The following is a 26,426-nucleotide window of genomic DNA, read 5'->3' on the forward strand; positions in this document are numbered from 1 at the left end:
TTGAATTCACTGAGACACTTAGGTTTTATTATACACTCTTCCCATGTAAGGCTCAGCAGTTCTCTTAATCACCTGTTTTATAATGTAGTATCTGTCGTGAAGGGCTGCAGAAGTTCCTGTAAAACTTGGACCAATTAATATTGACCCATGTTTGGGATTCAAGAAACAGGCAGGCTTTAAAGAAACCTGAAGAAAGAAACCAAGCTGCAGGTAAGTAATACAATATTAAAAAGGGAAACTTCAAGAGAGGAAGCCAGTCATAAAACCTTTCAACCACCATATCCGGTAGGGGATATTTAAATAGAGAAGATAGTACTGTAATTTACAATCCTCTCGTTGGTAAGCAGCAGCAACTATGACAAGCCACCTGTTAGCTCTCCTGCCCTCTCTAATTGCTGTTATCCTGCCCCTGAGGTGTAAGTGCTCATGTGGGGATAAAAACATCCAGATCCCCACTTCCTCTGGATAGCATGTTCCCTAATTGCACTTCTCTTTTATTTCAGATGGCTGCACAGACATCATCGGAGGACGTGTTGTGCGTCCTCATTCTTGGCCTTACATGGCTGCTATCCAGGTAAAGAATTTTACTGTGTGTGGAGGAGCTCTTGTGGAAAAGCAATGGGTTTTGACAGCAGCACATTGTGAGTAAGTATCTTATACAGGGGCAATTTTAAATCTTCATGGTGGTGGGACATGGTGTGAAAGCCTGTAAGTGAAGGAATGTGTATATTGATTTTTTAAAGAATTGTTAAAAGCTTCAGTTCTCTCACTAAACTGATCTAAGAACTTGTCATTCTGTTTTAAGTTGTTTCATGAACTGCTTATCTGCATTGTGTACGGATACCTTCATTAGTCAGATCATGCCAATGTTACAGGATACTGACTGCTGATAAATGATCCAATTAGTTATTTATGCATCTGAAACAGCAATGTCTTACAGAAAGGGATATATTCTTCTTGTGGTTTAGCCCCAGCAAGTTCTCAGATTAAACCCCAAACACAGCATTTTATCAGCTACTATAGAGAAAATTAACTCTCAGCTAAGATCAGGAAAATTCCAAAGTGCTTTGAACAAATCTTACCTGTGTGTCTGGGACTAAGCCTCAAAACACCCTGAGAGCTGAATTATGGGGAAAAGCATTTTTGTAGATAAAAAGGTAATTTTTTAGGATCCAGCACTGCCTTTGCAGCTATTTTCAAAGGAAGCATTCAGATACAAATAAATTAATTGTATCTTTCAGTGACACATGTAGCTGCAATGAAGAAAAGAAACTTTTTTTTGTTTGTTTTGTAATTGATTGATAAAGTCTTTGTTCTGGCTTGAATAAGTTGTCATGTATGTAGTAAAATTGTGTTCTGAAGATGAAGCATGGGAAAGCAGCAGTATGTGTTCTGGCAATGTAATCTTATTCATCTGCATTGATTTAACAGTGCAAAATGAAGTAAGACAAGCTCTAATAAATAAATTTCTGATGATGCACAGAGAGCTTGGTGGAGAGGGAGATTTATGATTTGCTTAATTCTTACTGTTTATTTGCAGGAACTGGACATACAACCCTCTGGGTTTTGGCAGACTCCCTTTTTAATATTCACCATAAGGGTGTCTTGAGTCAGGCAACACTCACCCTTCTTCCTTGGTGTGAATATTGTATTTAGTGAAAATAAGGATTAAAATTATTAATATTAAGATATCCACTTTAGCAGAGTACTTACCTGTATACATAATGCTCAGAATGAGTATTGGTGTGTGTACTGATATCCCACTGATGTCAGCAAGACAACCTACATGCTATTTATTTGTCAGGCATGTTTCACTCCTTTGCAGGACTAAGTTCTAAATTGAAAGGAGAGCATTAAAAGATAAATGAAAGGCATCAGTACCAGCAGTACTTGTGCCAAGGACTCTCTTCAAAAAGCCAGTAAGTTAGTTCATAAAATTAATTCCATACTGTGGAAATCCCTGAATGTCAACTATCAAACCATTATTTCACCAAACTAGATTTACAGTAAAGAAATGTTACTTCAGAGGAAAATACAAGCTCATGCCAAAACATTGAAATGAGCAATATCTATGTTATAATAATGTAAAATGAAATGTGAGTAGTATGTTACTTGTCTTTTGATTATCTTAAGAGATTTTGCTTTGTTCCAGTAGTGACCTTCTCTCTATGTTCTTTCTTGGTTACAGAGCAAAAAGTTTTGAATTTAGAGTTGTTCTTGGAGCCCATCGAGCATCCATAGCTGAAAAAAGCCAGCAGATATTCAAGGTTATGGAATTCTTTCCTCATCCTGAGTTTGACCAATCTTCCAAGGAAAATGATATAATGCTCGTCAAGGTATTGTGTTAATTGCTGTTGTATATTATAAAAGGATTTCTGCTGATGATTGTTTTTGCTGTTCTTTGTTGTCAAAGAGTACTTGTTTTATTAGCTTGACTATCACAGACCAGTCTGCTTTTGGTTGTACTAATATAGATAAGGTTGCAGGATCACTGGCACTGTGAGCAGGGATGACATTCCAAGCCCAATCTGTGCTCTAAAACTCTCTTTAACCCACTCACTGCAGCACTTTATTCAGCTTTAATGTTACACCTGTGATATTGAAGAAATAGTTTTATGTGACAGGTAATACGTATATTTAAAAGAATTGGCTAGGTACAATATATTATGAATATTACTGCCCTTAGGAAATAGTTGAATTATATGGAAAAGGAAGTGATGACTTGAACCTGATTTTTAATATTTAGATGGCATAATAAATTTGGTATGACAAAGACATAGGAAGAAAACACACAACATCCCTTTCTAGAACTAGCTGAAGCATTTATAAACATCTGTGCCCCATCAACTTATCACTGGCCAGATGTGTGAAGGTCCCTCCCCCACATGTTAGCATTCTTCATTTGTTTGACCTCAGGGTTAGACAGGTTAATTCCACTGACTTCTCCTGTGGCCACCAGCAACTTATCTGGAGCACCAGGTTATTTGTGAACACAATGCCAAAACTGATTACTAGGAAGTTGTATTTCTAGAGCTAGAAGTTACAACTCTGGTCCAGAATGACATGCATAACACAAAATCATTTGTCTGAATTTGACACAGGAGCAGGGATAGTATTAACACCAGGGCTCATCTCCTGTCTCTGCAGTTCTGGTGTAATGCAGTACTAAGTGACTTGGGATAAGCTTCGCATCTTTGGAAATTCACACCAGCAGTAGTGAATGTAAACTAAGGATTTTTTGGGATAAACTTGTGATTTGTTGGAGTGTCTTTTTTAAAAGCTATAAAGCCAGAATTGTTTAACTGACAACCATTCAGCAACACATACAGCCACGTGCAAAGTGAATCCTGTGGTGATCATGTATAAAACAGAAAATGGCTACTCAGTAGCTGTGAGCCCTTACCAAGCACACTGAGGGTGTATGTTCATGTTTGACTATGTTTTCAGCCTTAAATTGGCTGCTGCTGAAGGATGAATCTGTCAGGTAAAGGCAAACAAAACACAGACCCTTTGGATCATTTATGTCCTTCTGAATCTCTCAAAGGAAAACCTTGGCAGACTGAAGAGTTCAAGACCTCATTTTCCCACAATTTTGTTGCTGCTGTCATGTCTAATTGGTTATAGCTTTTGTTTTCATCTTTGTTACTGGGTACATTGCACAATGCTTTGAGACCCTTCTGTCTGTCAGTCAAGCAGCAGAGTCTGATTTCAACACAGAAATTCAGTAGCAAGTTAGTTTCTCAAGCAGAATATAGATCCATCAGCCTAACTTCTGTGCAGGTTTCTCATTTCTTACTGTGATCAGTGGGAAGATAGGCTTGAATGACTACTGCTGCCATAGATAGGGAATTGTTTTACAGACATCAGGGAAATTAATTTGGATTTGCAAAGAGGCAAATAACTTCAGGATCAGTTTCTAAATATTGAAAAGTGATTTATGAGGAAAGTCTTGGTAAAATTGGTCACTGGAAACTAGATTGTACTTTCCTTCCTTTCTTCTTATTTTTTCTCTCTTCTTTCCCAGCTGAATGGTATTGCAAAGCTGAATAAATATGTGAAATGTTTGCGACTGCCTGACTCTGGTGAAGATCTCAGACCTGACACTGCATGTAAGGTGGCTGGCTGGGGAGACACGCTTTCAGAAAGGCCATCTATGTGTCTTCGGGAAACAAGTCTTAAGATTTTTGATAGAAAAAAATGTGAGACTGAATATGAAAACGACACAAAAATCACCAACAACATGTTATGTGCTGTAGGGGAAAAAAAATCTGCTAAGAGTGATGCTTGCGAGGTAAGATGCAAAGTTGCAGAGAGGAGGGGATGTGCTTTTTCAACAATAGTTTGCTTTTCATTGGGATCAAAGCAGTACTAGGGAATTAATGAGGCTGATCAGATTCATGGTGATTTTAACCACATTTGTAAGAGCCTTTATTGCTGTGAAAAAGAAGTGTTAGAACTTTGACTAGTTTAGGTCAGTGTGCACACCAAGATGGAGAGTATGGGAATTTAAGTCTAAAATAGTCTCAGTTGACTTCAGATGCATTTCTTTAGCTAAGATGCTCTCCTTAGGCACCATCTGTAGTTATCAGAGAGAAAGAACTTTTCAGGGTCTGAATCATCTGATCCTTTCCAGATGTTAACATCTGAACAGTACAGAATTAACTGTACATTCAAACATGCTGTTTGATTCTTGCTTTTCATGTCTTCTGTGCCAAGGCCAGAAAAACTAGTTGCTAAAGAAGTGAGAATCAGTTTATACCAACAATAAATAAATAAATACCTTTTGAAATAGAATTATGATACTACTTTGCTGGTCTACAACAGTTACATCAGTGTCTCAGGCTTTAAAAGCAACCGGTCCTTATACTGCACCCAACTCCCATGAAGCAATGCAAGCCAACTGATCCATTTCATAAGTTGGAGCAGATTAGAAGCAATTTTTCCAAACTTGCTTGTGCACTGCAGGTAGCACTGCATGCTCCCCTGGAAAGCAATGAACACACATTGATAATTTCTTCTGGTTTGTCTTCTAGGGAGATTCAGGTGGGCCGTTAATCTGTGGTAAACGATACAGTGGTATTGTTTCTTTTGGAGAAGAATGTGAAAGCGAAGACATGAAACCCGGAGTTTATACACGACTGACTGAAGAATATATTGACTGGATAAAAGAAAAAATTTCCCTTCACAGAGATCCACGGGACAGGCAAGACAGTGTTAACAAATATTGTGCTATACCTTAGAGCTAGATGCTGCTGCTCTAGTGTGCCATCTTTAAAGAGTAGCTCCCAGCTTTACAGCTTTACTAACACCACCACAACTCCATGAGAACAGTTCAAAATATTCTCCTTTGTACAGATAATATTTTTACTCACCTTTAGTAGGAAATTGCCTATTAGATATCACACTTCGTATTGGAATTCACCCACTTCTGAGTGTAATGGGAAAGTCCCGCTCACCTTATTCATTGTGGCTGGGATGAGGCAAGGAGGTTGAGTGTGTACTGACAGCAAAATTCAATTTCAGACTGATAGCAAATGAGATGTCTGCTGAATGACACAAAAAAAGAACAAATGTTTAAGTGTTCAAATATTTTCCTGTGATGTTATGCAAAACGAAGTACTTCAATCTTCCATTATTTCTTTAAATATTTTATAACTAATTAGAAACATAATTTAACTAAATAAGTTTTCAAAGACTTAAATTATTAAGTAGACAAATATTTTTCCAATTAATTTTTCATTGTAAGAGAGAGAAAAAAAAATATTTTTCTCTAGATTATTCCTAGCCTTCCTTTTTTTTTGTGGTGGTGATCAAATAAAAAAAAATCATCTCTTCTTACAGCTTGGTTCATGATGTCACCCTTTTGATGAATGGTCTGTTGAAAAAAGTATAAATACTGATTGTAATGGGAGTAATTCTATTTCCCAAACACAATGCCTATCTAACATCTGTCAAAACAAACAGGAATTTTGCTATGGATTTCAGCAAACTTCTACTAAGAGAAGGACCTGCTGTGTTTCTCAAGAAGCCTGTGGTTACCTTGATGTATTTCTGTTATCTTCCAAATATTCTTGAAGTTGTTTTGTTTTGGGTTTTTTTGCCAGCTGTTTAGAAGTGATGATCTGCAGGGTTTCTTGCTTTGCTTATGGCATTAATATGTACCAATACTGTAAAATTTGGGACATTGCAGAGGCATGAATAAATAACTTCAGCACATCAATGTACTGCCTTTGATGGTCATCAGCCACATCACTGCGCGGAGCAGAGCAAGCCTTGTCTCATGAAGACCATGCAGATAATAGAGCACATGGACACCACAAAGCTGGGTTGGTAGTTGGCTGTAATGCCGTAAAACCTGCTGATGTTGTGTATGGGGACTCAATGCAGTTCTCACTGAAGGGTATGGGAAGACCTGAAGAAATGCCAGTGAGAAATGGCTCAGGCCTGCAACACAAACAGAAACTGGGGGGAAACTGAGGGGGAAGAAAAGTAGAATTGACAGAAAAGTGGAAACACATTTCAGCTGGGAGTTTCAGAGGTTGTTGGAATCACACCCTTTTACCTTTTTAAGGTAAATGACAGCACGGATATTCTTCTGCTCATCCCACAGGAGACTTTTCACATCCTGCAGCCCAACAACAACTAATTGGTATTTAACATCTCAAAGACAAAGATTTCACTTTGTTCATGTGACCAGCGCTTGTATCTCAGTCACTAATGTGAAAATAGTGAGGGTTAGAGTCTGGAAACCATAACCCATCAGGTTAATTCCAGTTTGGATATTTATTTGTGTGTGTGTGTGTGTGTATGTGATAACACCTGTACTCTATTTGCAGCATCTTTGTTCTTCTTTTATAGGCAGTGTAGTAGGTGGAAGGGCATTATTGCCAGGCTCCCAGTGCACCACTGGGGCCAACAGCGCCTGCTTTTCCCCAAGGCACTCCCCCATGGCTGCCCATGGCCCTGGGCTCATGTCAACCCCTGGGGCCACCAGCCTCTGCCACAGCAATGCCACAGCAATGCCCCACCATGGGCCCTTCTGAGCTGGGCCTACTCATAGGTCCCAGCCTTGCGTTGGCCTGTTCCCAGGGGGGTGCAGGGACCAGTAAGCTGAGCAGTAACCTGGACTCATTTCCTGTTGACCTGAAGGCAAGCAGTCTTTATTGGCTCCACATGCAAGAGGAAGGAAGTCTTCCCTGGCATTGAAATCCAGCTGTCTTGAGAGAATGCTTGCCTCATCACCTGCCCCTCTGGGTGACGGGCAGTCAGGGCCAGTGTGCATGGTCAGAGTGTTGCAGCAGGGCTGCAAAATGCCCCACAAATCTGCATTTTGTCAGCACCTGTGAAAACACACAGTGGAAGGGTAACTGGGTAGGCAAAAGTCCAGGAAAGGAAGGGTGTTGGCTGTAGAAGGTGATCGCTAGATTCAATCACTGCTGAAACCACAGCTGAGCTGGTTCTCAGAAGTGAACGGAACAGCAATGTGACAGCTCTTCCCTTGTGCTGGGCAGTAGTGGGTGATACTTTCTACTTGTTTTGGCTGTACATCTAATGCATTGTATGTTCAATGCTGGTATCTTCTTTTTTCAATTAATGTCTAGTTCTTAGTACAGAGAGTGGTATTATCTATTGTCAACAACTGTTGTTTCCTGAAAGTGCGATGATAGATTAGGAGCATGGATTGCTTCCACAGCTCCTAGTCAAAGTCTTTTGTTTTATCTTCTGACTACTGAACTGCCCACCATCTAGCAGGCTGTAAAAGTAACCTTCCTTTTGGGCAACTCAATCTGGCATCAGGAAGAAACATTTAGAAGGTATAAGTAAAACAAATTATGCTATCAGATTTTCAAGATAACTTTTTGCATACTTGCCAAAGAGAAATAAAGATAAACTCAGTAGACTCTTGAAGTCTGAGTAAGTCAGTTCAGTATAGTCAGACAAATTACAGCAAGTCATTTTAATAAGTCTGTAACATCTTTCAATTATGATTTATTAGGTTCCAAAATTTGTTCTCACCTCATTAATGATCTGGCAGATGTTTTAGACACCTTCATTCTAATATTTTTATAACTCCACAGTCATCTGATTAAGCTCTTTTTGGACTGACAAATAATACTCAATAACCAATACCTAGCAGATTGCAAATAGGTTAAATTTAACTGCGGTTCAATTCAAGGTGTTGCAGGTTGCTTCAAATCTGTTGAAGTCAGCTGTGAAATGTGCATTGAAATTTAGCCACTAATTTCACAAAATATCATTTCACAAAAAGTAATTTCACAAAAAGCTGTACCAAGACCCACATCCTTGTCATGACAAAGAGGAAGCCACAGAAGGATAAGCAAAAAAGCCCTTATTTTAATACAAAATAGATATGAAATTTACAGATCATAGCTACCTACAAAAGGAGATATTAAATTCAATGTGTAACATTGAAACCCAGTGGAATTTATGGTGTTCATTCTTGTGTACGTTTGTAAAGGCAAGAGACTTTTCCCCATTAATATACTCTAATAAAACCATTGCTTTGATAAAATATCAAACCTGTCTACAGACACGTAGGCAATTATTAAAACAGGTGTGTGTGGGGGTTGGGGAAGCGGGGTGCAGATGGGGAGTGGGGGAAGGGGGACAAGAAGCAACTTTAATTGCTCTTAATCACTGCTGTACTAGTCATGAGTAGTTAATTAACCATTTCCATTTCCATGAATGGCTGTTAGTTTAGGTTATCTTGAAACCATGTAGAGGATGTTACCTATCAGGATGTAGTATCTGGGTTTCTTGGAACATCCCTATCTCAAGCTGTCATAGCCAAAGCCATATGACATATCTTGGTACTAGATAAAAGCAGCTGCATAAAAAGAAGGGGGAGCTCTGGACTAATGTGTTTGCAAAACCCCTGATGTTTTCAAATGGCAACAGACTGCACTGACAGTGATGTGGCTTTCACTGTCTAAGCTCTGGGGCATGCATATTCTGTGCCAAAAGCTACAGTCCTGTCCTAGCACTGCTTTTACCAGAGATCAAGTAACAAATGCTCACAGTGAACACACAAATCTCTGAACTGAGGCTTCAGGTGCTGATGGAGCACTGCAGAGAAACTTGCACTGCTTCCTTTCACTGAAGATTGTGAGAGGGCCCATCTTCCAAGGTGGTTCAGCCAGATCTTGTCAACAAATTCCTACCAAGTACAATTCACATCATAATGAAAAGAATAATGTGGAAGCAACAGAGATCTTGCACACACGGAGACTAAAGATCAACTTGTTCATATTGCCATGTAGATAATTTTCATCCTGAAAGATTTCAGAGGGATAGGTTCTAATGACAAGTTCTCTTGTAATTGTAGAGAACTTGTTTAGTGTAGCGGGATACTGCTACACTAAAACATGAGCACAGGAGAACATGAGTGTGCTGAAAAGTGTGATACAGGTGCTTGTGGTGCTCATGATTTAAGGTACACCATCTTCAGAAGTTATCAGCTCTGTAGCTGGAGGGGAGTGGTGTTTAAGCTCCTTCAAGAGAGGAAATGGGTGTTTTAATTTGCTGCCCTTTGAATAAGCTTGCGGAGCTGTGAAATGACACTCTGCTGCAGCAGCAATCAGCCAGGCAGCATCACAGTGAGATTTGAAAGAGACTAGACATAAAAGCCCTGAATAATAATTCAAGCAAAGTCAGATTGGGTATTCTGTCTTACTGTGGTGGTTCAGCCCTGACTGGAGGCCAAATTCCCACCAAAGCCTCTCTGTAATTCCCCTTTTCAGCTGAAAATGGGAGAAAAGATATACTGAGAGGCTTAGGAGTCAAGAAAAGGACAGGGAAAGATCACTCTGCTATCCGTGTCATGGGCAGAACAGACTCAACAGGGAACAAAGGAAAGAAAACTCTCTAATTCATTACCCTGCACTGCACACCCAGTGACACCAGAGTGGAGTAATGAGAAGTGTGACCAGATCTTAAAGCACCTCTCCCCACCCCTCCCTTCTTAGCAGGCTTTACTTTAGTCATGATTTCACTTCCTTCTAACCCCCCATTTTGGCACAGGGAGGGGCAGGGACTGGGGAAATGGGGGTTTCAGTCAGTTCCTCACGGGATGTTCTCCTTAGCTGGGGGGTGAGGGGCATTCGTCACAGCATGGGCTTCCACTGACAGGAGACAGTCCTCCACAAACTTCTCCAACATAAGTCCTTTATGTTGGGGTGTCATCTCCTCACCAATTGCCTCAGCGTGGCTCCCTTCCATAGGGTGCTGACCTTCAGGCCCCGACTCCTCCAGTCTGGCGCCCCTCAGAGTCACATGTTCCCCAGCAAACCTGCTCTGGCGTGGCTCTGTCTCTCCACAGGCTGTCATCCTCCATGGGCTGCAGGGGGACAGCCTGCTTCACCATGGTCTTCTCCATCAGCTGCAGGGGAATCTCTGGCACTTGGAGTACCTCATCCCCTGCTCTCCCTGCCCCCCCTTCCCCAGCTTCTTTCTTGGCCTTGGTGTTTGCACAGCTCCTTACATCTTCTCACTCCCTTCTCTGGTGGCAAAAAGCAGCTGCTTGCATGTTTCTTTCTCCTAAATGTGATTCCCAGAGGTGCTGTGACCATCACTGATGGGCTCTGGCTTTGGTCAGCAATGACTCCATCCTTAAATTGGCTCGTGTTTACTCTCTGGGGCCTGCAGAGAGCTTCTGGCTGCTTCTTGCAGAAGCCACCCCTGCAGAGTCCCTTCACCAGAACCCAGCCATACAAAACTGTGGCACTTATGAACAAGAGTGTTATTTATTGGCTGGTTTTGGCCTCATTATGCAGAAATATTGGGGTTATCTGCCTGAGGTAAGAGCACAGGTGGTGATAAGAAAATGCAAAATACAGACTGAGTTCTCATGGGATATTTGAAGAGTTTCTCTTCCAGGCCTCTTTCCCTTCCCTTGTTTGTCCTGCACCCAGTTACAGAAGTCAGTGTCACAGTAATGGTTACCAATTTAAATATTCATATCCCAGAAGGGTTTGTTATTCTACCATCTGTGTTGGGTTGGGTTCTTACCTTCTCATGATGCTTGGTTTTCAGTTTAGCTATCCCAGGGAGTATTCATCTGCCTAGCCAGATACAGCTGGTGACTCCGGATGGGTTTCAATGGGCACAGGCAGTGGTTCATAAGCCCTGCTTCAGGCACTTACCTTAGGTAATAGACAGACACACCCCCACCACGCCCCCCCCCCCCCCCCCCAAAAAATCCTTTTTCTCTCTGTGGACTATAGAAAAAACACTTAGCTGTTTACTACCAATGCTTTATTAAAAAAAAAAAAAAAAAAAAAAACAAAACACCAAAAAACATAGGAGTGGGGGCTGAGCAGTAATTACCTGATTTTAGTTAAATAATCTAAGAAAGTACATCTGATTGTGAACTTTTACAGAAATTCTATTTGCTCGTTTATTCTATCAGGAACAGGAAACATAAAATAACCCATGGTAAGTCTATGACACTTGAGAAAATAAAGCCAAAGAGAAGGACATACCAGTACAGAGAAATCACGTTACGTCTGTCAGATTCATAATCTAGGAAAATAGCTGCAGCTTTGAATAATTTACTCATTTTTTTTCAGACATTTTTCTTAAAGCATTAAGCTTCTGGGTATTTGATTAAATGACTGAAAACATCAAGTTAATCAAATAATTAAGTTGATCGATGAGTAAAATAAAAAAGAAATACAATTAACTTTATTTCATTCTCTCAAGTATGCTGAACAGATATGCATGCATATAAATGATGGAATTTGTGAGTAAGAACAAAACATTGTGTTTGGCACCTGTAGCACTGCTTAGTTATAAGATCTCTTTTAGCAACAAATTAAGAAAGTTGACAATAATGAGATACAAGCTAAAATAGATTTGTAAGAGATTAGACTTTTTAAATCAATGGTTTATAATTCTAAGCTTTCTGGCAGTTCTGTTGCTTAACGGACGCAAACATGACAGTCAGTTACGCCCATTGATTCCTAACTAGAACTTGCTTGCAAACCTTGTTTGTGACCATTCATTTCCTTACTTTGAATTAAAAAATACACACAAAAAGCTTTGAACTGGCTTTGGTCTCTTTAGAACAGGGAAGACCATAACACATTGAAAGTATTGTGTGAAATCTTGGCCTCAGTCAAATGAGTGTCAAAGTATTTATGTCATTGGGGTCAGTGGTCACCCACAACATCTTTACCCCAGAAAAAAAAAAAAAAATAGAATCACAGACTGGTTTGGGTTGGAAGGGACTTCAAAGCCAATCTATCTCCACCCTGCCTGTTATAAGTAGGGACACCCTCCACTAGCCCAGGTTGCCCAAAGCCCCATCCAATCTGGCCTTGAACACTGCCAGGGAGGGGGCAGCTGCAGCTTCTCTGGGCAGCCTGTGCCAGGGCCTCACCACCCTCACAGGGAAGAATTTCTTCCTAATAGCTAATGTAAATCTACCCCCTTTTAGTTTAAGGCTATTACCTCTTGTCCTAGCACTACATACCTTTCTTTACGGCCCTCCTCTGGAGTTGCACCAACAGCTCCATGTCATTCTAGTACTGGGGACCTCAGACACAGTACTCCAGGTAATGTCTCACCAGAGCAGAATAGAGGGGCAGAATCACCTCTCTGGGTTTACTGGTCATGCTTCTTTCAATGTAGCCCAGGGTACAGTTGGCTTTCAGGGCTTCTGGTACACCTTGTTGGCTCACATTCAGCTTCTTGTCCAACAAATATCCCCCAGCCCCAGTCCTTCTCCTCAGGGCTGCTCTCAGTTCATTCCCCATCCAGTCTGTAGTTGTGCTTTGGATTGTCCAACCCATGTGCAGGAACATGCACTTGGCCACATTGAACTTCATGAAGTTTGCACGGGTCCATCTCTCAAGGTCCCTCTGGGTGGCATCCTTTCCTTCCAATGCAGCTGTATAATTGATAAGACAAAGGACAAAGGATGTAGGAAGCATCTGCATGCATGAAATCTTGTTGATGCCTTGGGGAAACAAATGGACCTGTTCTTGATCCCTCCAAGTGACTTGTTCTGGGAGACTTTGACTGGTGTTGCTTTTCTGGAAGCCGAGATATTAATTCAATCCTTGTCCCAACCTGGCCACTAAGTAGGTTGCATATAGCATGGAAATGCCTGAAGACTGTCAAAAGTCTCCTTGAAGAAGACTATGCACCAGTTAGCCTGAACTCTCAAAAAAGGCTTCAGTCTGGATCAGCAAGATGGATAGAGTGAACAGTGAAAGCAATAAAGGGCTGAAGTGATACAGTCTTGTTCCACTCTTATTTTTAGGGTGTATTTTGCCCATGGCATAAATAGACTTGCAAAGAAAAAGCTGCAGTGAAGAAAAGCAGCATAATGAGGACTAAGGGTGGGCTGGAGAGATTGTGTGGCAGAGAGAATCCAGGATTCCTCATCCTCAGGAGCAAAACTGTGTGCAGAACTGTGGAAAATTCTTTAATAGTTCCCATCAGTGTCTTTACTCCTTTCAGACTTTGGCATGATCTTCCATGAAATTTTATTACCTAAGAGATGCTGAGTCCTCTTACAACCTTTCTGGGATCATCTAATTATGCTGGAAAGAGTTTATGCTTCAAAGATGGGCACTTAGGAAGTGGAAGAGAGATCTCTTCTTAAGAAAAATAGTGATTGATACCAATTTGATAATTTTCCCTTTCTAAATGAATTAGTTAAAATTGTTTTTTTCTCTGCCAATGGAAACATTATTACCCTGGTGATATTGCAAAGAATATATGGAAACATTAGCCATGAGGATACCTAACCTGAACCGAAACAACATTTCACACATATGACCACAGATTTTCTTGTTAGCAAACCACCGAGCTAGCCTTGAATAGTTTTTCTCATTCATCACAGGAAATAGCTACTTAGTCAAGTCCAAACTATATATGAAGCATTGCTAAAGCTCTAGCAGAGGCGTTGCAAGACAATAGCACTGCTCAATTACAACAAGACTTGCAAAAAAAATGTTTTAGTATGGGAAAGTAGAAATCACATTAATACTTAAGATAAGGTTCCATCCCAGTAAGTGGAATATAAGATGTTTCCTTAAAGAGCGGAGATCAAAATCAGCTTGAGTTCCAACTAAAGGGTACTCCCCACCAATCCTAAAATACTAGATTCTAAAAGCAATACTAGGGTTTGAAAACCAAGGAGTGTACTTTGAAGTTCTGGACAGGTTCCAAGAACAAACATTTCTCAAACTGGAGTTTGATTTGGTTATCACAGACTATCACAGACTGATAGAGTCAGAGTACAGTTACCATTTGCATCAAGCAGAGAAAAGATAAAATTAACAGTATTTGTGATTTTATTGACTGTTTTGTTATTGTTAATGTCACAACAAAACTAATGATAATTCTTGCTCTAGTCTAATATGTTTATTCTAGTTCTGCAGACAACTACTGAGACCATATAGGCTTCCTGGCAATACAGAAATGAGTGTGTATTCCTGCATCAGTTAATAGCAAGAGACAAAGAATCTTTCACATTATCTTAGCACTAAGGCTCTGTACTGTATGGGCAGGATATATACTCCCGGCACCTAAGTAGAACATGTGCAGAACCATCCTTCACACCTTGTTTTCTTTTATTGATAAAAGAAATCGAGCATTTGAAGATCATTCCTGAAAGAGGTGTTTGGGGATTTTTTTTCCCTCAAAAATTACACAAAATCAGTAACTGTGAAAAACAGTGGACACATTTTTCCATGAGGAAAGGCTTTTTCTTTTTTTCTTTTTTTTTTTTTCCTGGGCAGACACACGGCTTTATGAGGGTGATTTAGATTCCTAGAATCAAGAGGTCTCACAAATGAAACAACATAACAGAACCCCAACTTATTTTTTCATAATTTTCCCTCGTATCAGCTACCAATTTATTGCATGTGACAGACCTGAACTTGCCTGCCTTGGAGATGACTGACCCCTGTTGTCATGTTGTAGAGTTTTTCCACATTGATCTTTTTTTGTTTCTTAAACATGTTCTCCAAGCACAGCAGAATTATTTGGCTAGATTAATGAATTAATTGAGGGAAAACCAGTGATTTCTGATATGTAGGTCATCATGGTGGTAAAATCACTGGGAATAGCCACGCTGTGCAGGGTTGACATAGGGCTTCCTTCAGAGCCAGGGCACGAGTGTAAACTGTATGCCACCTGGACTTGGCAGCACAGACCTCCAAGGTGCTCAGCTCCACTTGTCTGAGGGACGATAATCAGAGCAGAAGTTTGTCCTCCAGCTCCCAGGCCACATACTTGTATGTGGGGCTATGGACAAGTATATTCTTAACACGGTCCAAACATGCTAAGGCTCTGATTCCTGAGGCTCTCTGCAGATGGCCCTGCTGTATCCAGTGATTTCTGTAGTAGGGTCCGAAAGTCTGTGCATAGGTTGCCAGCCTACCCTGTTCTCTGCATAGCACCTGGTCTGCCTGGAGAAAGGATGTAAACACCTCTTCAGCAAGTAGGAAATGTCCCAAAGCATCTATTTTTACCAGAGTGAAGTTGAGTTGCCATGTTACAGCTGAAACAAAGAGCAATTAGCAATTCATTGAAAAGATACAAGAAAAGAAATCATACAAAGGGGAGTCCTTGCCGCTATCTCACTTTCCTGATTCTTATCTTTTACTTCCTATTTCTGGCTTTTCATTTTGGACTTTGCAGCTCAGCTTCCTTTCGGTGTTTCCCTTTGAATCTTTGCTTCTCGTGTAGCATTGTGCTTACAGCTTTTTGCAGAGGAAGCCTGGGAAAAGGTCGGATCGTTCAGGAATGTACGGTAACATATTTTTAGTTTAGGGACTGCCTTTTGGAAGTGAGCAACAAGGGTCATGCATTAAATGCTTTCCTATGTTTAAAGATATATTAATGCTTCCTCCTTATCCTGACTTTACATGTTCAAGACTGGATAACAAAAGTGGACAGAATGCTTAAATTCAGAACAATTGAAGTGAATGGTAATCTAAAGAGTAAAACCAGCAACAAAGCCTCAAAATACTGGCCTAATGAATGGACTGCTCCTGTTTATCAGCACTTTACTAATTATGTATCATGAGGCATCTAATTTCATAGGGATCTTTAACAGGTGGGGTCACACTTTTCAGAGGGCATAAATACAACCTCAACACCCTCAAACAAGCTGCTTTTGCTTGAGAAAAGGATCATTGGCAAAAGAACTAGAAAAAATTTGCTCTAAAGTATTCAGCTGGAAAAACAGTTCACAGCTCACTGGTTATAAACCAGTGATTGCTCAGTTCCCTGTAAAGTGTTGAACCTAAGGGTTGAAACCTGTTCTGCTTCCTGAAGGGATGCCAAACATTATATATAGTGATGTAACTATGATGTAAACTGGCACCAAGACAATTTATTCTGTAAATTTGGAAAAAACTAATTAGCACTGATCTGATCTGATCCAGAAAATCTTCCATATTTAAAGTATATTTATACCATAAGTTAAATAGTGGTGAATTTTCTGCTATTGATAGCTGGGGAAGCTTCATTAATTCCCATTGCACTAGTTTTCAAGGGAGAGCTTAGTTCATTGGAAAGGAAAGCTTAATCGATTCAACAGGTAAAAACAACAAAGAAACATTAAAACCATTGGTTTTATTTCACTACTTAATCATTGAACAGTGTGGAAGGTCATAGTATCATTATTTCCTCCACAATACTCATGTATATGCCAGACCTCGATCTGTTCATCTTGTTTTCTTCCATTACATGTATTTTTTGATCCATTGTAATAATTTACTTTGGCTTCTATCTCCAAGCACAGAATATAGTTTCCATCTTATTCCAAATAATATTGGCTAGTTGCTAGGGGAGTGTGCTGATTTCTTTTACGATTTCTTTTCCTCACCACATCTGTGTGCAATTTTTTTATTTATCATCTCCCTAGGACATTTTCCCTGTGAGAAACCCAAATGTGAAATGCAGCCCTTTCAGATCTTGTTTGGTGTTTTATACAAGGAGCATTTTCTAAGTGTATTTACAGAACAGGATTTTACCAGCAGCTGTTTACTGCCAGACATAGATGCCTAAGTGCATGTGTGGATGGGTCTGCACGCTCCTCTGTTACCTCCTCTGAGTGAGCAAGCAGGTATGAATTTAAGGGCAGATGTGACTTAACTTAGGGGAGACTTAAGGGAGGGACTTAAGGGAGAGACTTTCTGCTCTTCACTGCTGCAGATCTGTGAAGTCTGGTGCACTAAGTATGCACCCTGCTTCTCTGGGCTGTTCTACCCCTGTGAGCAGATTTGGCTGGGGGACTGAAACAGCTACTGCCCTTAGCCGTGCTTCTGGTTCTCCGGTCAAATTCAGCTTCTCTCTCCCACTCAGGGACTGCCCAGTGGAATTTTCATAGGTTCCTCAGCCCCCAGGTTACCAGTTAGTGTAAAACCATGTCAGTTTTGTTTGATGCTAATGCCAGCAGAAACAGGCAGTGATATGCGTTACTCTGCTGACCTGTGAACTATGGGGGAGATGTTTGGTTGGTTAGATTTATTTTCTTTGTGTTTTATTGTTGTTGTTGGTTTTGTTCATTTGTTTTAAACAGGCTTTTGCAATGTTGTAGTTGTGAGGGAGACAGGGATAACACATCCATTTCTACTCTATCTGCTTATTATAACCTCACACTTTTGTTCTTCTTGGCTTTTACTTGCAATCTTCACTTCCATGTTTGAAGTGTTTCTTTCACTTCCCAGAGGATAACTACATTGGGTTTTGAAGATGAAGTTGTCTACTACTGCTAATTGCTGTCATGTCAAGACTACCAATAGCACTTTGTTGGTTTATGTGAGACTTCATAGAATCATGGAATATATGAGCTGGAAGAAACCCGTAAGGGTCATTGAGTCCACCTCCAACTTCAACATAATGCTTTCATTTTTACACTTCAGATTCACTGATTGGTCCAGATTACATGTGAAAACAGGCATGATATAGTGCATGTAAATATCTGCCAGCTGGCAACAGTGATTAGAAGAACTGTAGTACAAGTAATTATATTCTGTAGAAGACGGATGCTGGCAAATACTTGCTTGAGTGTAGTTTCTCTTTGACGTGTTAATCATATTAAGTCCTCTCATTTAATCTCATTTAATCTCATCTCATGTCGTCCTCCGTGCTTCTCTTTTTCTGTGTCTGTCTCTATCCTCTTTTTCTCTTTCTTCCTCTTCTTCCTCTTCCTCTTCCTATTGTATCATATCGTATCGTATCATATTGTATCATATTGTATCATATCGTATCCCATCCTATCCTATCCTATCCTATCCTATCCTATCCTATCCTATCCTATCCTATCCTATCCAGGATCTTATACGCACATATACCGGAACTATATGAACCACCTACTCCAAAGCAACATAGAGTATGTTGGGTCTTTATATCCTTCACAAGAGAGAAGAGTTAAGCATTTTGTTTTGGGTCAATTCCCATTTGCATTCAGGAAGAAAAGACTTACCTGCTCTCCTGTATTTCCAGCATAGCCCTTCATTTTATTTGGCAGCCTACTGGCAGTGTCCTCAGCCCACCTGGGACACAGGATTCCCAAATGCGAAGCTGGTCACATAGAATTTTAGACCGATTTGGTTCCCACTAACTTCAGTGGCAGCGAACTCTGGTATTCAGAGATTTATTCATGACGAGCCTGATTCCTTTTTTCCTTCTTGTAGATCTTCCTTCAGAAATTCCCGTCTCTCTGTTGGCTCATCTGTTTCACTGAATTCTTCAGTTGTTTGCTGTTTCTTGTCAAGGCGCTGGCAGCATGAATAAAGTCTAAAAAGGGGCACTGGGGAAACTGAGACTTGTTTGCTGTTTATTTACACTGATTTAATTGAAGAGCAACATCAAGGCATCCCATAGAGTTGGATCAGGGCAGAAGTGGTGTAAAGGGAAGGCGAATCAGCCCCCCTGGAGCCATGTTAAGGCTTTGCACATAGTACTGGTGATGGATGGGGATTTCCCCCTTTGGTGTGAGGTTGGGGCAGCTTATTGATCATTCTCCTGAACTTCCTGTGGAGCACAAAATGCTCATTTCTGTCTGACCTTGGTTTAGTTCTAGCAATAAACTTTGAGTGAAATATTTAATTCATCTCCACCTAAATGCTGTCAGGAAAAACACTACTGAAGTGTCTGAGCTCAGCTGTTAAATGGCATGATCTCACTTTGTTCCTTAAAGTAACTGTCCACGTCCCCTTGAAGGGGAAGGCGAAGATTTATTCTTTTAAAGATTATTCTTTCAGCAGTGAGATGATTCAGTGTGATTTGCTTCTAGCCACATGAGCTGTGTTAGTGAGACAGAGCTATCCTGTCAGCAGCGTGCCCTGTGTCAGAGTGATCCCTGTCCTGCAGAAAGGTATGCAACCTACTTGAGGGATTTTTGGTTGGTTTTGTGGGTTTTTCTTGGTTGTGTGTGGGGTTTGTGTTTTTTTCTTTTTCCTTTTTTTTTTTTTTCCTTCTGGCAGACGTCCTTGAGCATTTGAGACGGATGTGAGAGAGTTTTTAGTCCTCATGCAAAACAACCAACTAAACATAACAGATTACATCAGCTAAGGCTTTTCAATTCCTGGATGGCAGCAGAGTGCTAATCCAACCTTCATCCTGGATTTCATAAACTGAAACAAGGGAGGCTGGCAGGAGCAGCGCTGCCGGATTGAGGAAGCTGACGACGGTGCAGCATGTGGGCAACACACTGTATAAAGCTCATAAACTTGTAGGCTGATGTGTGCAGCTACCACTTTGGATTCTATACCGCTGCTTCCCTCGGCACAAGGCACCAGCTGGCTGAGCATTAAAGCTTGCTCTCTGGGACGGAGCATTTATCCCTGCAAGACATGAAGGGCTTCCTGTTCCTCACACTCCTCCTGATGCCCGTGCACGCTGGAACTGCTTGGAGTGCGAAATACGCAGTAGATTGTCCCGAGCCCTGTGACAGTAACGCATGCAAAAGTACCTTGCGCTGTAAGCGAACGGTGCTGGATGACTGTGGCTGTTGCAGAGTGTGTGCAGCTGCTCTGGGGGAGACTTGCTATCGTACGGTCTCGGGTATGGATGGTGTCAAGTGTGGTCCTGGGCTGAAGTGCCAGTTTTACACTGAGGAGGATGACTTTGGTGATGAATTTGGTATCTGCAAAGGTAACAATATTCACTGTGCATGCACCCACTATGGCAATTTGACAGCAACCTACATTTAGAGCTTGCCTCCTGCTTGAATGGTCTAAAATGGGATTTTTCCAGCTTAGCCCGTAGTCGAGATGATGGTGAAAAATACCTGCTGGTATTAAAAAGTGTTACATGTAGGCAGGACAGGGTTATAAATGTGAGAATATTGTTTAGGTGTGGGGACTTGTGTGAGGAAATACAGGTGGGGCATGCTTGGAGATGAGATTTTTGAATGGTGCTTTTGAGACACAGGCACTAGTCCTGATCCTTCTGTTGATTTGGTGGGTGCTTTGTAGAAACTGCGAAGACGTTAATCCTGCAAGTCCAACTTTGCCAGGGGGTCCCTGCCCTTGCTGTGCTCTCCTTGTGGTGAGGTGCCCTTCTGCCTGTCCAGGGACCATGCACTCTCTCTGGGGTCTGGGAGATGGAGGTAACAGATGCCCGAGCACCTGGAGATGTGTTTAATTCAGTTTCACCTTCGAGGTGCTTAGCTACCGGAGGGATGTGATCAGGGGAGGCAGAGAGCCTCCTGCCTGGAAGATGGGAATAACAGAACAGGAGCTGACTGTGAGATGAGCAGCCAGCCACTGCTCAGCTTATTCCAGGTATGCTGCCTGATGATTTCTTTAGTCATAGAATATAATGACATTTTTCATTTCAGAGAAATCCTCACTCCATGCAAAAAGGAGAATCTTTAAAAGGAAATGAGGTATTAAATTACTAAAAGTAGGATAAAGGTTTTTGCAAAGTATGAGTGCAGTGACTTTTCCTGTATTAGCAAATCCCTTCAGTAAGCAGATACAGATATGCCTTTGAATAACTTCCTTAAAAGTGGAGATGTCTTGGCAGTTAAAACTGCAAATTCATCTGCATGTTTGAGGGTGAAACCCAAAATACTACTTTTTTATTTCTAAAGACTAGAATTTACACATGAAGATTGTATCTTTTGTCCACCCATCAGAAAAGTATTTTACTGAGATAGTTGACTGATCTTCAGTTTATTAAAATTACTGCAGTGAAAGATACCACCTGTAGTTCTTTTAAGGTTTCTTTTGAACGATTATATACTTTTCACTGTCCTCATATGAATTTCTATTCAATAGCACACTTCAAATGGGAAAAAAGAAACATTGAGGGACATGTGATCTGAATGTAGCTGAATCTTGGAAGCTCTGTAGAAAATGTGAAGTAAAATGTTTTTTTTTTTCAGTAAGCCAAGGGAAAAGCTCTCATTAATTTCAATAAAGCCATATCTTGACTTAGAGTTGTAAATTGGTATTTAAACCTTATATTCCCTATATATTTATTTGAACTAAATATTATAGGCATAATTTTGAAACCTTTTTCTTTTTTTATCTCAGCTCTGAGATAGTTAATCTCTCTCTGTACAAACGTGGATTTTATCAGGCAATGTATGGGGTCAAGTATTGTTATTTTATATATCCATTTATAGCTATCATACCAGACTACTCACTTATTTTAATAACTTAGATGTTTGTAATAATTCACAGAGTCAGGACGGCTAAATTCTCTTTGGTTCCCTGAGATGGATTTATTTTGAAGTTGTGGAAAAATGACTCTGTTTTTTTATTTCTTACTTCTAAAATGGGTAAAACACAGACAGTATGTGCTTCAGATAAGTTTTTTTGAGTATTTTTAGATTTATAAAAGTGCATCATATTATTATTAATAGCAATGTCATTACTATCCAAAACAGACTAAGGAATACAGATACTGTGCACTTTTGTTACTAAATAGCCTTTTAACCTGAGGTATAACTGTCATAGTAAAGAATCTGCTCTTACTTCTCTTAAATCACCAGGAGCTATTTGTAATTTATTTAGGAGCAGACTTGTGCTGAACAAAACTTTCTGACAGCAAAATAGATTCAGATCTCAGTTTCATCAAATCAGAAGAGCAGCATAAATTCCAGCATTATTCCACATGGAGCCAAGTGCTTTGGGCTCAGACTTGTTTCTGTGCTGTTGTGCACAGCTGTGCATCCCTGGGCTGGGCAGCTGAGCACCTGCAGCAGGCAGATTGATGCTCCATGTGCTGTCTGCTCTCAGGTTCTCCCTCAGGCAGGACTGCACACTCAGAAACTGTTTTGCTTTGGTAGGGTTTAGTTTTTTGTTATGTTGGCAAACAGCAAATCAAGGAGCTTGGGAAGGGGCATATGGTGGAGCTGACTAAGGTTCTTAAGGCTGGAGGGATTCACAGTGCTGTCCCTAGCAGGGAACTGTTGATTTTCCAGTGCTTTTCATGTATGAAAGAATAGCCATTGGATAAGGAGACTGTTGTAAAATTTTGGTTTTATTTGGGGCATTAGCCTGATTTTCAGGTAGCCTAGGCTGTATGGTGAAAATAAGTATTTCCACTGATTCAGGAGGGGCTGGATGAACTTAGAAGGATACCCCTGTTGTGAGGTGTTGTATGCAGAGAAACTATCTGTGGCTCAGCAGCTCCCAGAGCTGAAAATGGGGGAGAGTATGATGACAGGGAGGTATCACTTGTACTTATCATGGTCATCTTCATTCTTAAGTGTTTTGTGGGAGCCAGGGCTGGATGGGTCATTGGTCCAGCCCTGAATGGTTATTCATCTGCCCCTAGGAGTTGAGTTGGAAACCCTCCAGGACTTGGTATTTAAGATGCTTGCACACCCTGTGTTGGCAAGGCCAGCCTGAGTATAAAAACCTTTCTCCTGGGACATCCCAAACTTCTCTTGGGATAATCTCTTGTTTGGAGGTTTGGAAAGGGGCTGTTGGAGCTGGATTTTCCTTGCCTTCATCTTTTCAGTTATGGTCCTGGAAGCATACCCTGTTGAACAGCAAGGCAGGGGAAGGCAAGGGGTGTGACCCCAGGTTTAAAATGTGGAAATTTTGTGATCCAGAATGTGATACATGTCAGCTATAGGATGGGGCAAATCCTCTGCTATTGACTCATTTTTTTAAAAAAAAGTCTGGTCCCACCCTGACAGCCGCCCTTTGCTGCTCCTCTGTGAGCATGCTCAGGGATGGGAGATTTCAGTTGGGGCAGTATAGAACCAGATGGAGGATAACCAGGCAGCTACCTTAGTGCCTAGAGCATGCCCGCTCTTTAGGCTGGAGATGTAGGTGAGCTCTTTGCTGTCTGCCATGGGGTCTTTCCCAGGAGCCTGGAGTTTCTCCAGGCAGAGGGTTCATTTGCTGGATAGCTCCTCAGAGTCGAGGTGGCCGCCTCCACCGAGCCTACGCACAGTGGCCACACAAGCAGTCCAGAGCCAGCAATGAACTGCAGCTCCAAATCATGGCATATGTGTAAGTCAGATAATATCATGTCCAAGTTGTGAATTCAGGAACTTTCTGAAGTCATCTTCTTTTCTAAATCTAATGCTAATCCTTTAACTATATCCTCTATGACATATTTGGATACTTACGTACTCACATTGCCTTTAATTTCTATTTTAATACTATGAGTGTTTCAGAGAAGGGTTACCAGTAGCACATTGTAATGAGTTATAGGAAAAGAAATTATGTATATAACGTGGGTCAAGGTTTGTTAAAACTGGAAAGTACACGTAAGAAGCAGCCGGCACGCTGAAATCCTGTAGTGAGGTTTTGTCTGACCTCCACTCAAAGGTTTTCTACTTCCAGGGGTATAAGCAGATGTAAGAGTGTTGGAAGCTGACTTGCATCACTGAGGGCTGCTTTGTTATATTGCTTTTTTTCAGAGTGTCCCTATGGTACCTATGGAATGGAGTGCAGGAGAACCTGCAGCTGTCCCTCTGGCATCTGTGACAGAGTAACCGGGAAGTGTTTGAAGTTCCCATTTTTCCAACTGTCAGCTTCAAAGCCTCCAAATCGACGAAAAACAGTTTCACACGCAGGTAAGACTTCAGGGGGCAGCTGATTTTAGCAGAAATCACATTGTCCATGACCTGCTACCGCACTGTGTACCCTGTGTGTGAGCAGTGTATAGTTTAGTGCAGATGTGCAGATAGCTAACAACACAAGGTATGCTTATTTTTCGTACAGGCAGCTCCCTCAGCATACAGCCAGGAATTAGGCAAGCTGTGATAAATGGTAAAAGCATTGTCAGAAAGTACATGGGCAAAATACTTTGCAGCTGTTGTGTGCACAAGCAGTAAAACCTCACCTGTGCAAAGGGAGGCTATGCTGGGGTTTCCATTACTTCAGGTGCAGTGCATGTAGCTGCTTTCTGTTTTCACTAGATTGCATTTACTGCTGTTAGCTCACACATAATAAAAATAACATTTTTTTCCACAAAGACAGAGCTTTATACATTTTCAGTGAACTGTTTTATGAGTATTTTATTGTAGACATTTATCACAGTATCTCTGGAATAAATTCCTACATTTAGCGTTATGTCTGAAGCCTGTCACAGAATTTAAAAAAAAAAAAAAAAAGGTTTTGAGGCAGGAAGGAGAGATCATTGAAGGTTTTAAAGCTGGGATTTAAGTTTCATCCTCTTTTATTCTCCTTCTGATGATACTGAGGTATATTTAACTGAATAATGTTTACTTTAAATTTAAACACCAATCTAAGTCAATACAAATGTAAAGATTTTAAATAAATATCAGAGATTTAATCCTAGACTTACTGGGAGCTTTCCTAGGATTTCACCCAAAAGCCTTTGAATTTTGTGTTTCTTCCAACTGCAATTTGTATGCCTTACTTTGACTTATCCAGTTATACTATGCTATCTAGACTTTGCTGCCTTAATTCATGATTTATCTTCCCTCCGCCCCCATTTAGAGAAAGTTAGACAGAAGCAAACTTCTTCAGCTTATGTTCACAGCACATTTAAAATGATTTTGAAGAAAACTTTGCAAGATGGGTCAGCCATGATCCTTTTGTTCTTTTGCCGTTCCAAGTTTTATTACCAAAGTTGCTGAAAGAGCATGAAAAAAATATTCCTGTCTTGTTTTTTTTTAAATCCACCCTATATTCCAAATCTTTCCAGGTAGCCCGTTTTCTTCAGTTCCTCCTCACGCCCTTTCCTCTCCCTCTCTTGCCTTTGGCCCCAAACCTTCTGCTGCCTCAATGTTTACAGCCTGTCTGATCCCAGCCAGGATGAGACCCTGACCCCATGGAAACAAACGATGTTTTTTTACCCTCGCAAAGGCTTCACACTGAGCTCTGTCCTCAGAGGTCCATCAATGGACGTAGGTGGGTGGTACTCCATGGGATGGTCACATGGGGTTGCATTTAATGGTGGCCTTTGGAGATAGCTATAGCATCTAGGACAGATCCTCAGCAAATTAAAACAGCTGTGAATTTTAAAAGGTGAGTTTCTGGCCCATAAAATTTATAAAGACATCACAGCTACATATACCCTAGCAAATTTAATGGTGCCACAGGGTGTTCCTGTCTATTCCAATTTGATCACCTCCATGGTCAAACAGCAGGAGAGTGGCTATCTTGCCAAACAACCTCAGCCTCAGCTGGGGCATCAGTGAGGGAACATTCCTGTAGACAAACTGGTTCTCTTCTACCTTTTTTGGGGAGTAAGAGAGTTTAATGGCATGCACCAGGCTATTTCACGTCAGCTGGCCTCACTCATATAATAGCTTCAGGCATGTTTAATTTAGTGCTGCAGCTATTGAGGATGTGCTACTTGGTCCCATGTGACACTGGAGTGTTACAGGGAGAACTGGACACTGAACTCGAATCACCTCTTACGCTTGATGCTTGAACTATTAGAAAACACATCTGGCTTATGCCATAATTCATGAGAAGTGTTGCAAGTAGGTAATTGGAGGCATTTGGGGAGATTCCTGCAAGGTTTGTCAGCTAGGATTTTCTGATGCATTCCCAAATCCAGGGACACTGCTGCGGGGCAATATTTTAATTCTCTCATTTTCATGAAATCCACCTTTATTTTTGTGTGCTTTCAGAGAATGACATGGCATCAGGGGATGGCAATTCTGTGAAAGAGGAATTTGTGAAGGAGAAAGCTATTCGCTCTCCGGTAATGAAATGGCTGAATCCTCGCTGATATTTGCTTGCACTCGTAAGACTTTCAAGTGAATGCATTTCTCACAGATTACTGAATATGCAGCAAACACACTTTAAGAACAAAGTAGATCTATAGCATATAAAAATGTAACCTCTGAAGACCAATTGTGATTCTGTTTTTCATGAGAAAAATGTTTACTTAAACTAGACTGTACAGTGTATATGATTTTTTTATATTTGTTTTGATAAGTATTTGAACAGAGAAATGTGTTGTGGATACCTGAATGTATAGTAATATTA

General features: G+C 40.8%; 2 protein-coding genes across 3 annotated transcripts; both read left to right on the forward strand.

The window, feature by feature from the left end:
* Positions 1 to 355: 355 nt before the first annotated feature.
* On the forward strand, positions 356 to 5,240 carry LOC311203753 (granzyme K-like; the record flags this gene model as incomplete). Its single annotated transcript, XM_084278511.1, has 5 exons — positions 356 to 416; positions 504 to 645; positions 2,189 to 2,336; positions 4,025 to 4,291; positions 5,034 to 5,240. 5 exons carry the CDS (start codon positions 356 to 358, stop codon positions 5,238 to 5,240), a joined length of 825 nt encoding a protein of 274 aa, XP_084134637.1.
* Positions 5,241 to 19,826: 14,586 nt separating this feature from the next.
* Positions 19,827 to 26,166, forward strand: ESM1 (endothelial cell specific molecule 1; the record flags this gene model as incomplete). Of its 2 annotated transcripts, XM_084278333.1 has the most annotated exons (3): positions 19,827 to 20,142; positions 23,879 to 24,034; positions 26,066 to 26,166. In XM_084278333.1, 3 exons carry the CDS (start codon positions 19,842 to 19,844, stop codon positions 26,164 to 26,166), a joined length of 558 nt encoding a protein of 185 aa, XP_084134459.1. The 2 variants fall into 2 exon arrangements, with proteins under 2 accessions (XP_084134459.1, XP_084134458.1); XM_084278332.1 differs by lacking the exon at positions 23,879 to 24,034 and having other exon boundaries at positions 19,842 to 20,142.
* Between the last annotated feature and the right edge of the window lie 260 nt (positions 26,167 to 26,426).

This window comes from Gallinula chloropus, assembly GCF_964237585.1.
Source record: "Gallinula chloropus genome assembly, chromosome: Z".
In the NCBI taxonomy this organism is placed as follows: Eukaryota; Metazoa; Chordata; class Aves; order Gruiformes; family Rallidae; genus Gallinula; species Gallinula chloropus.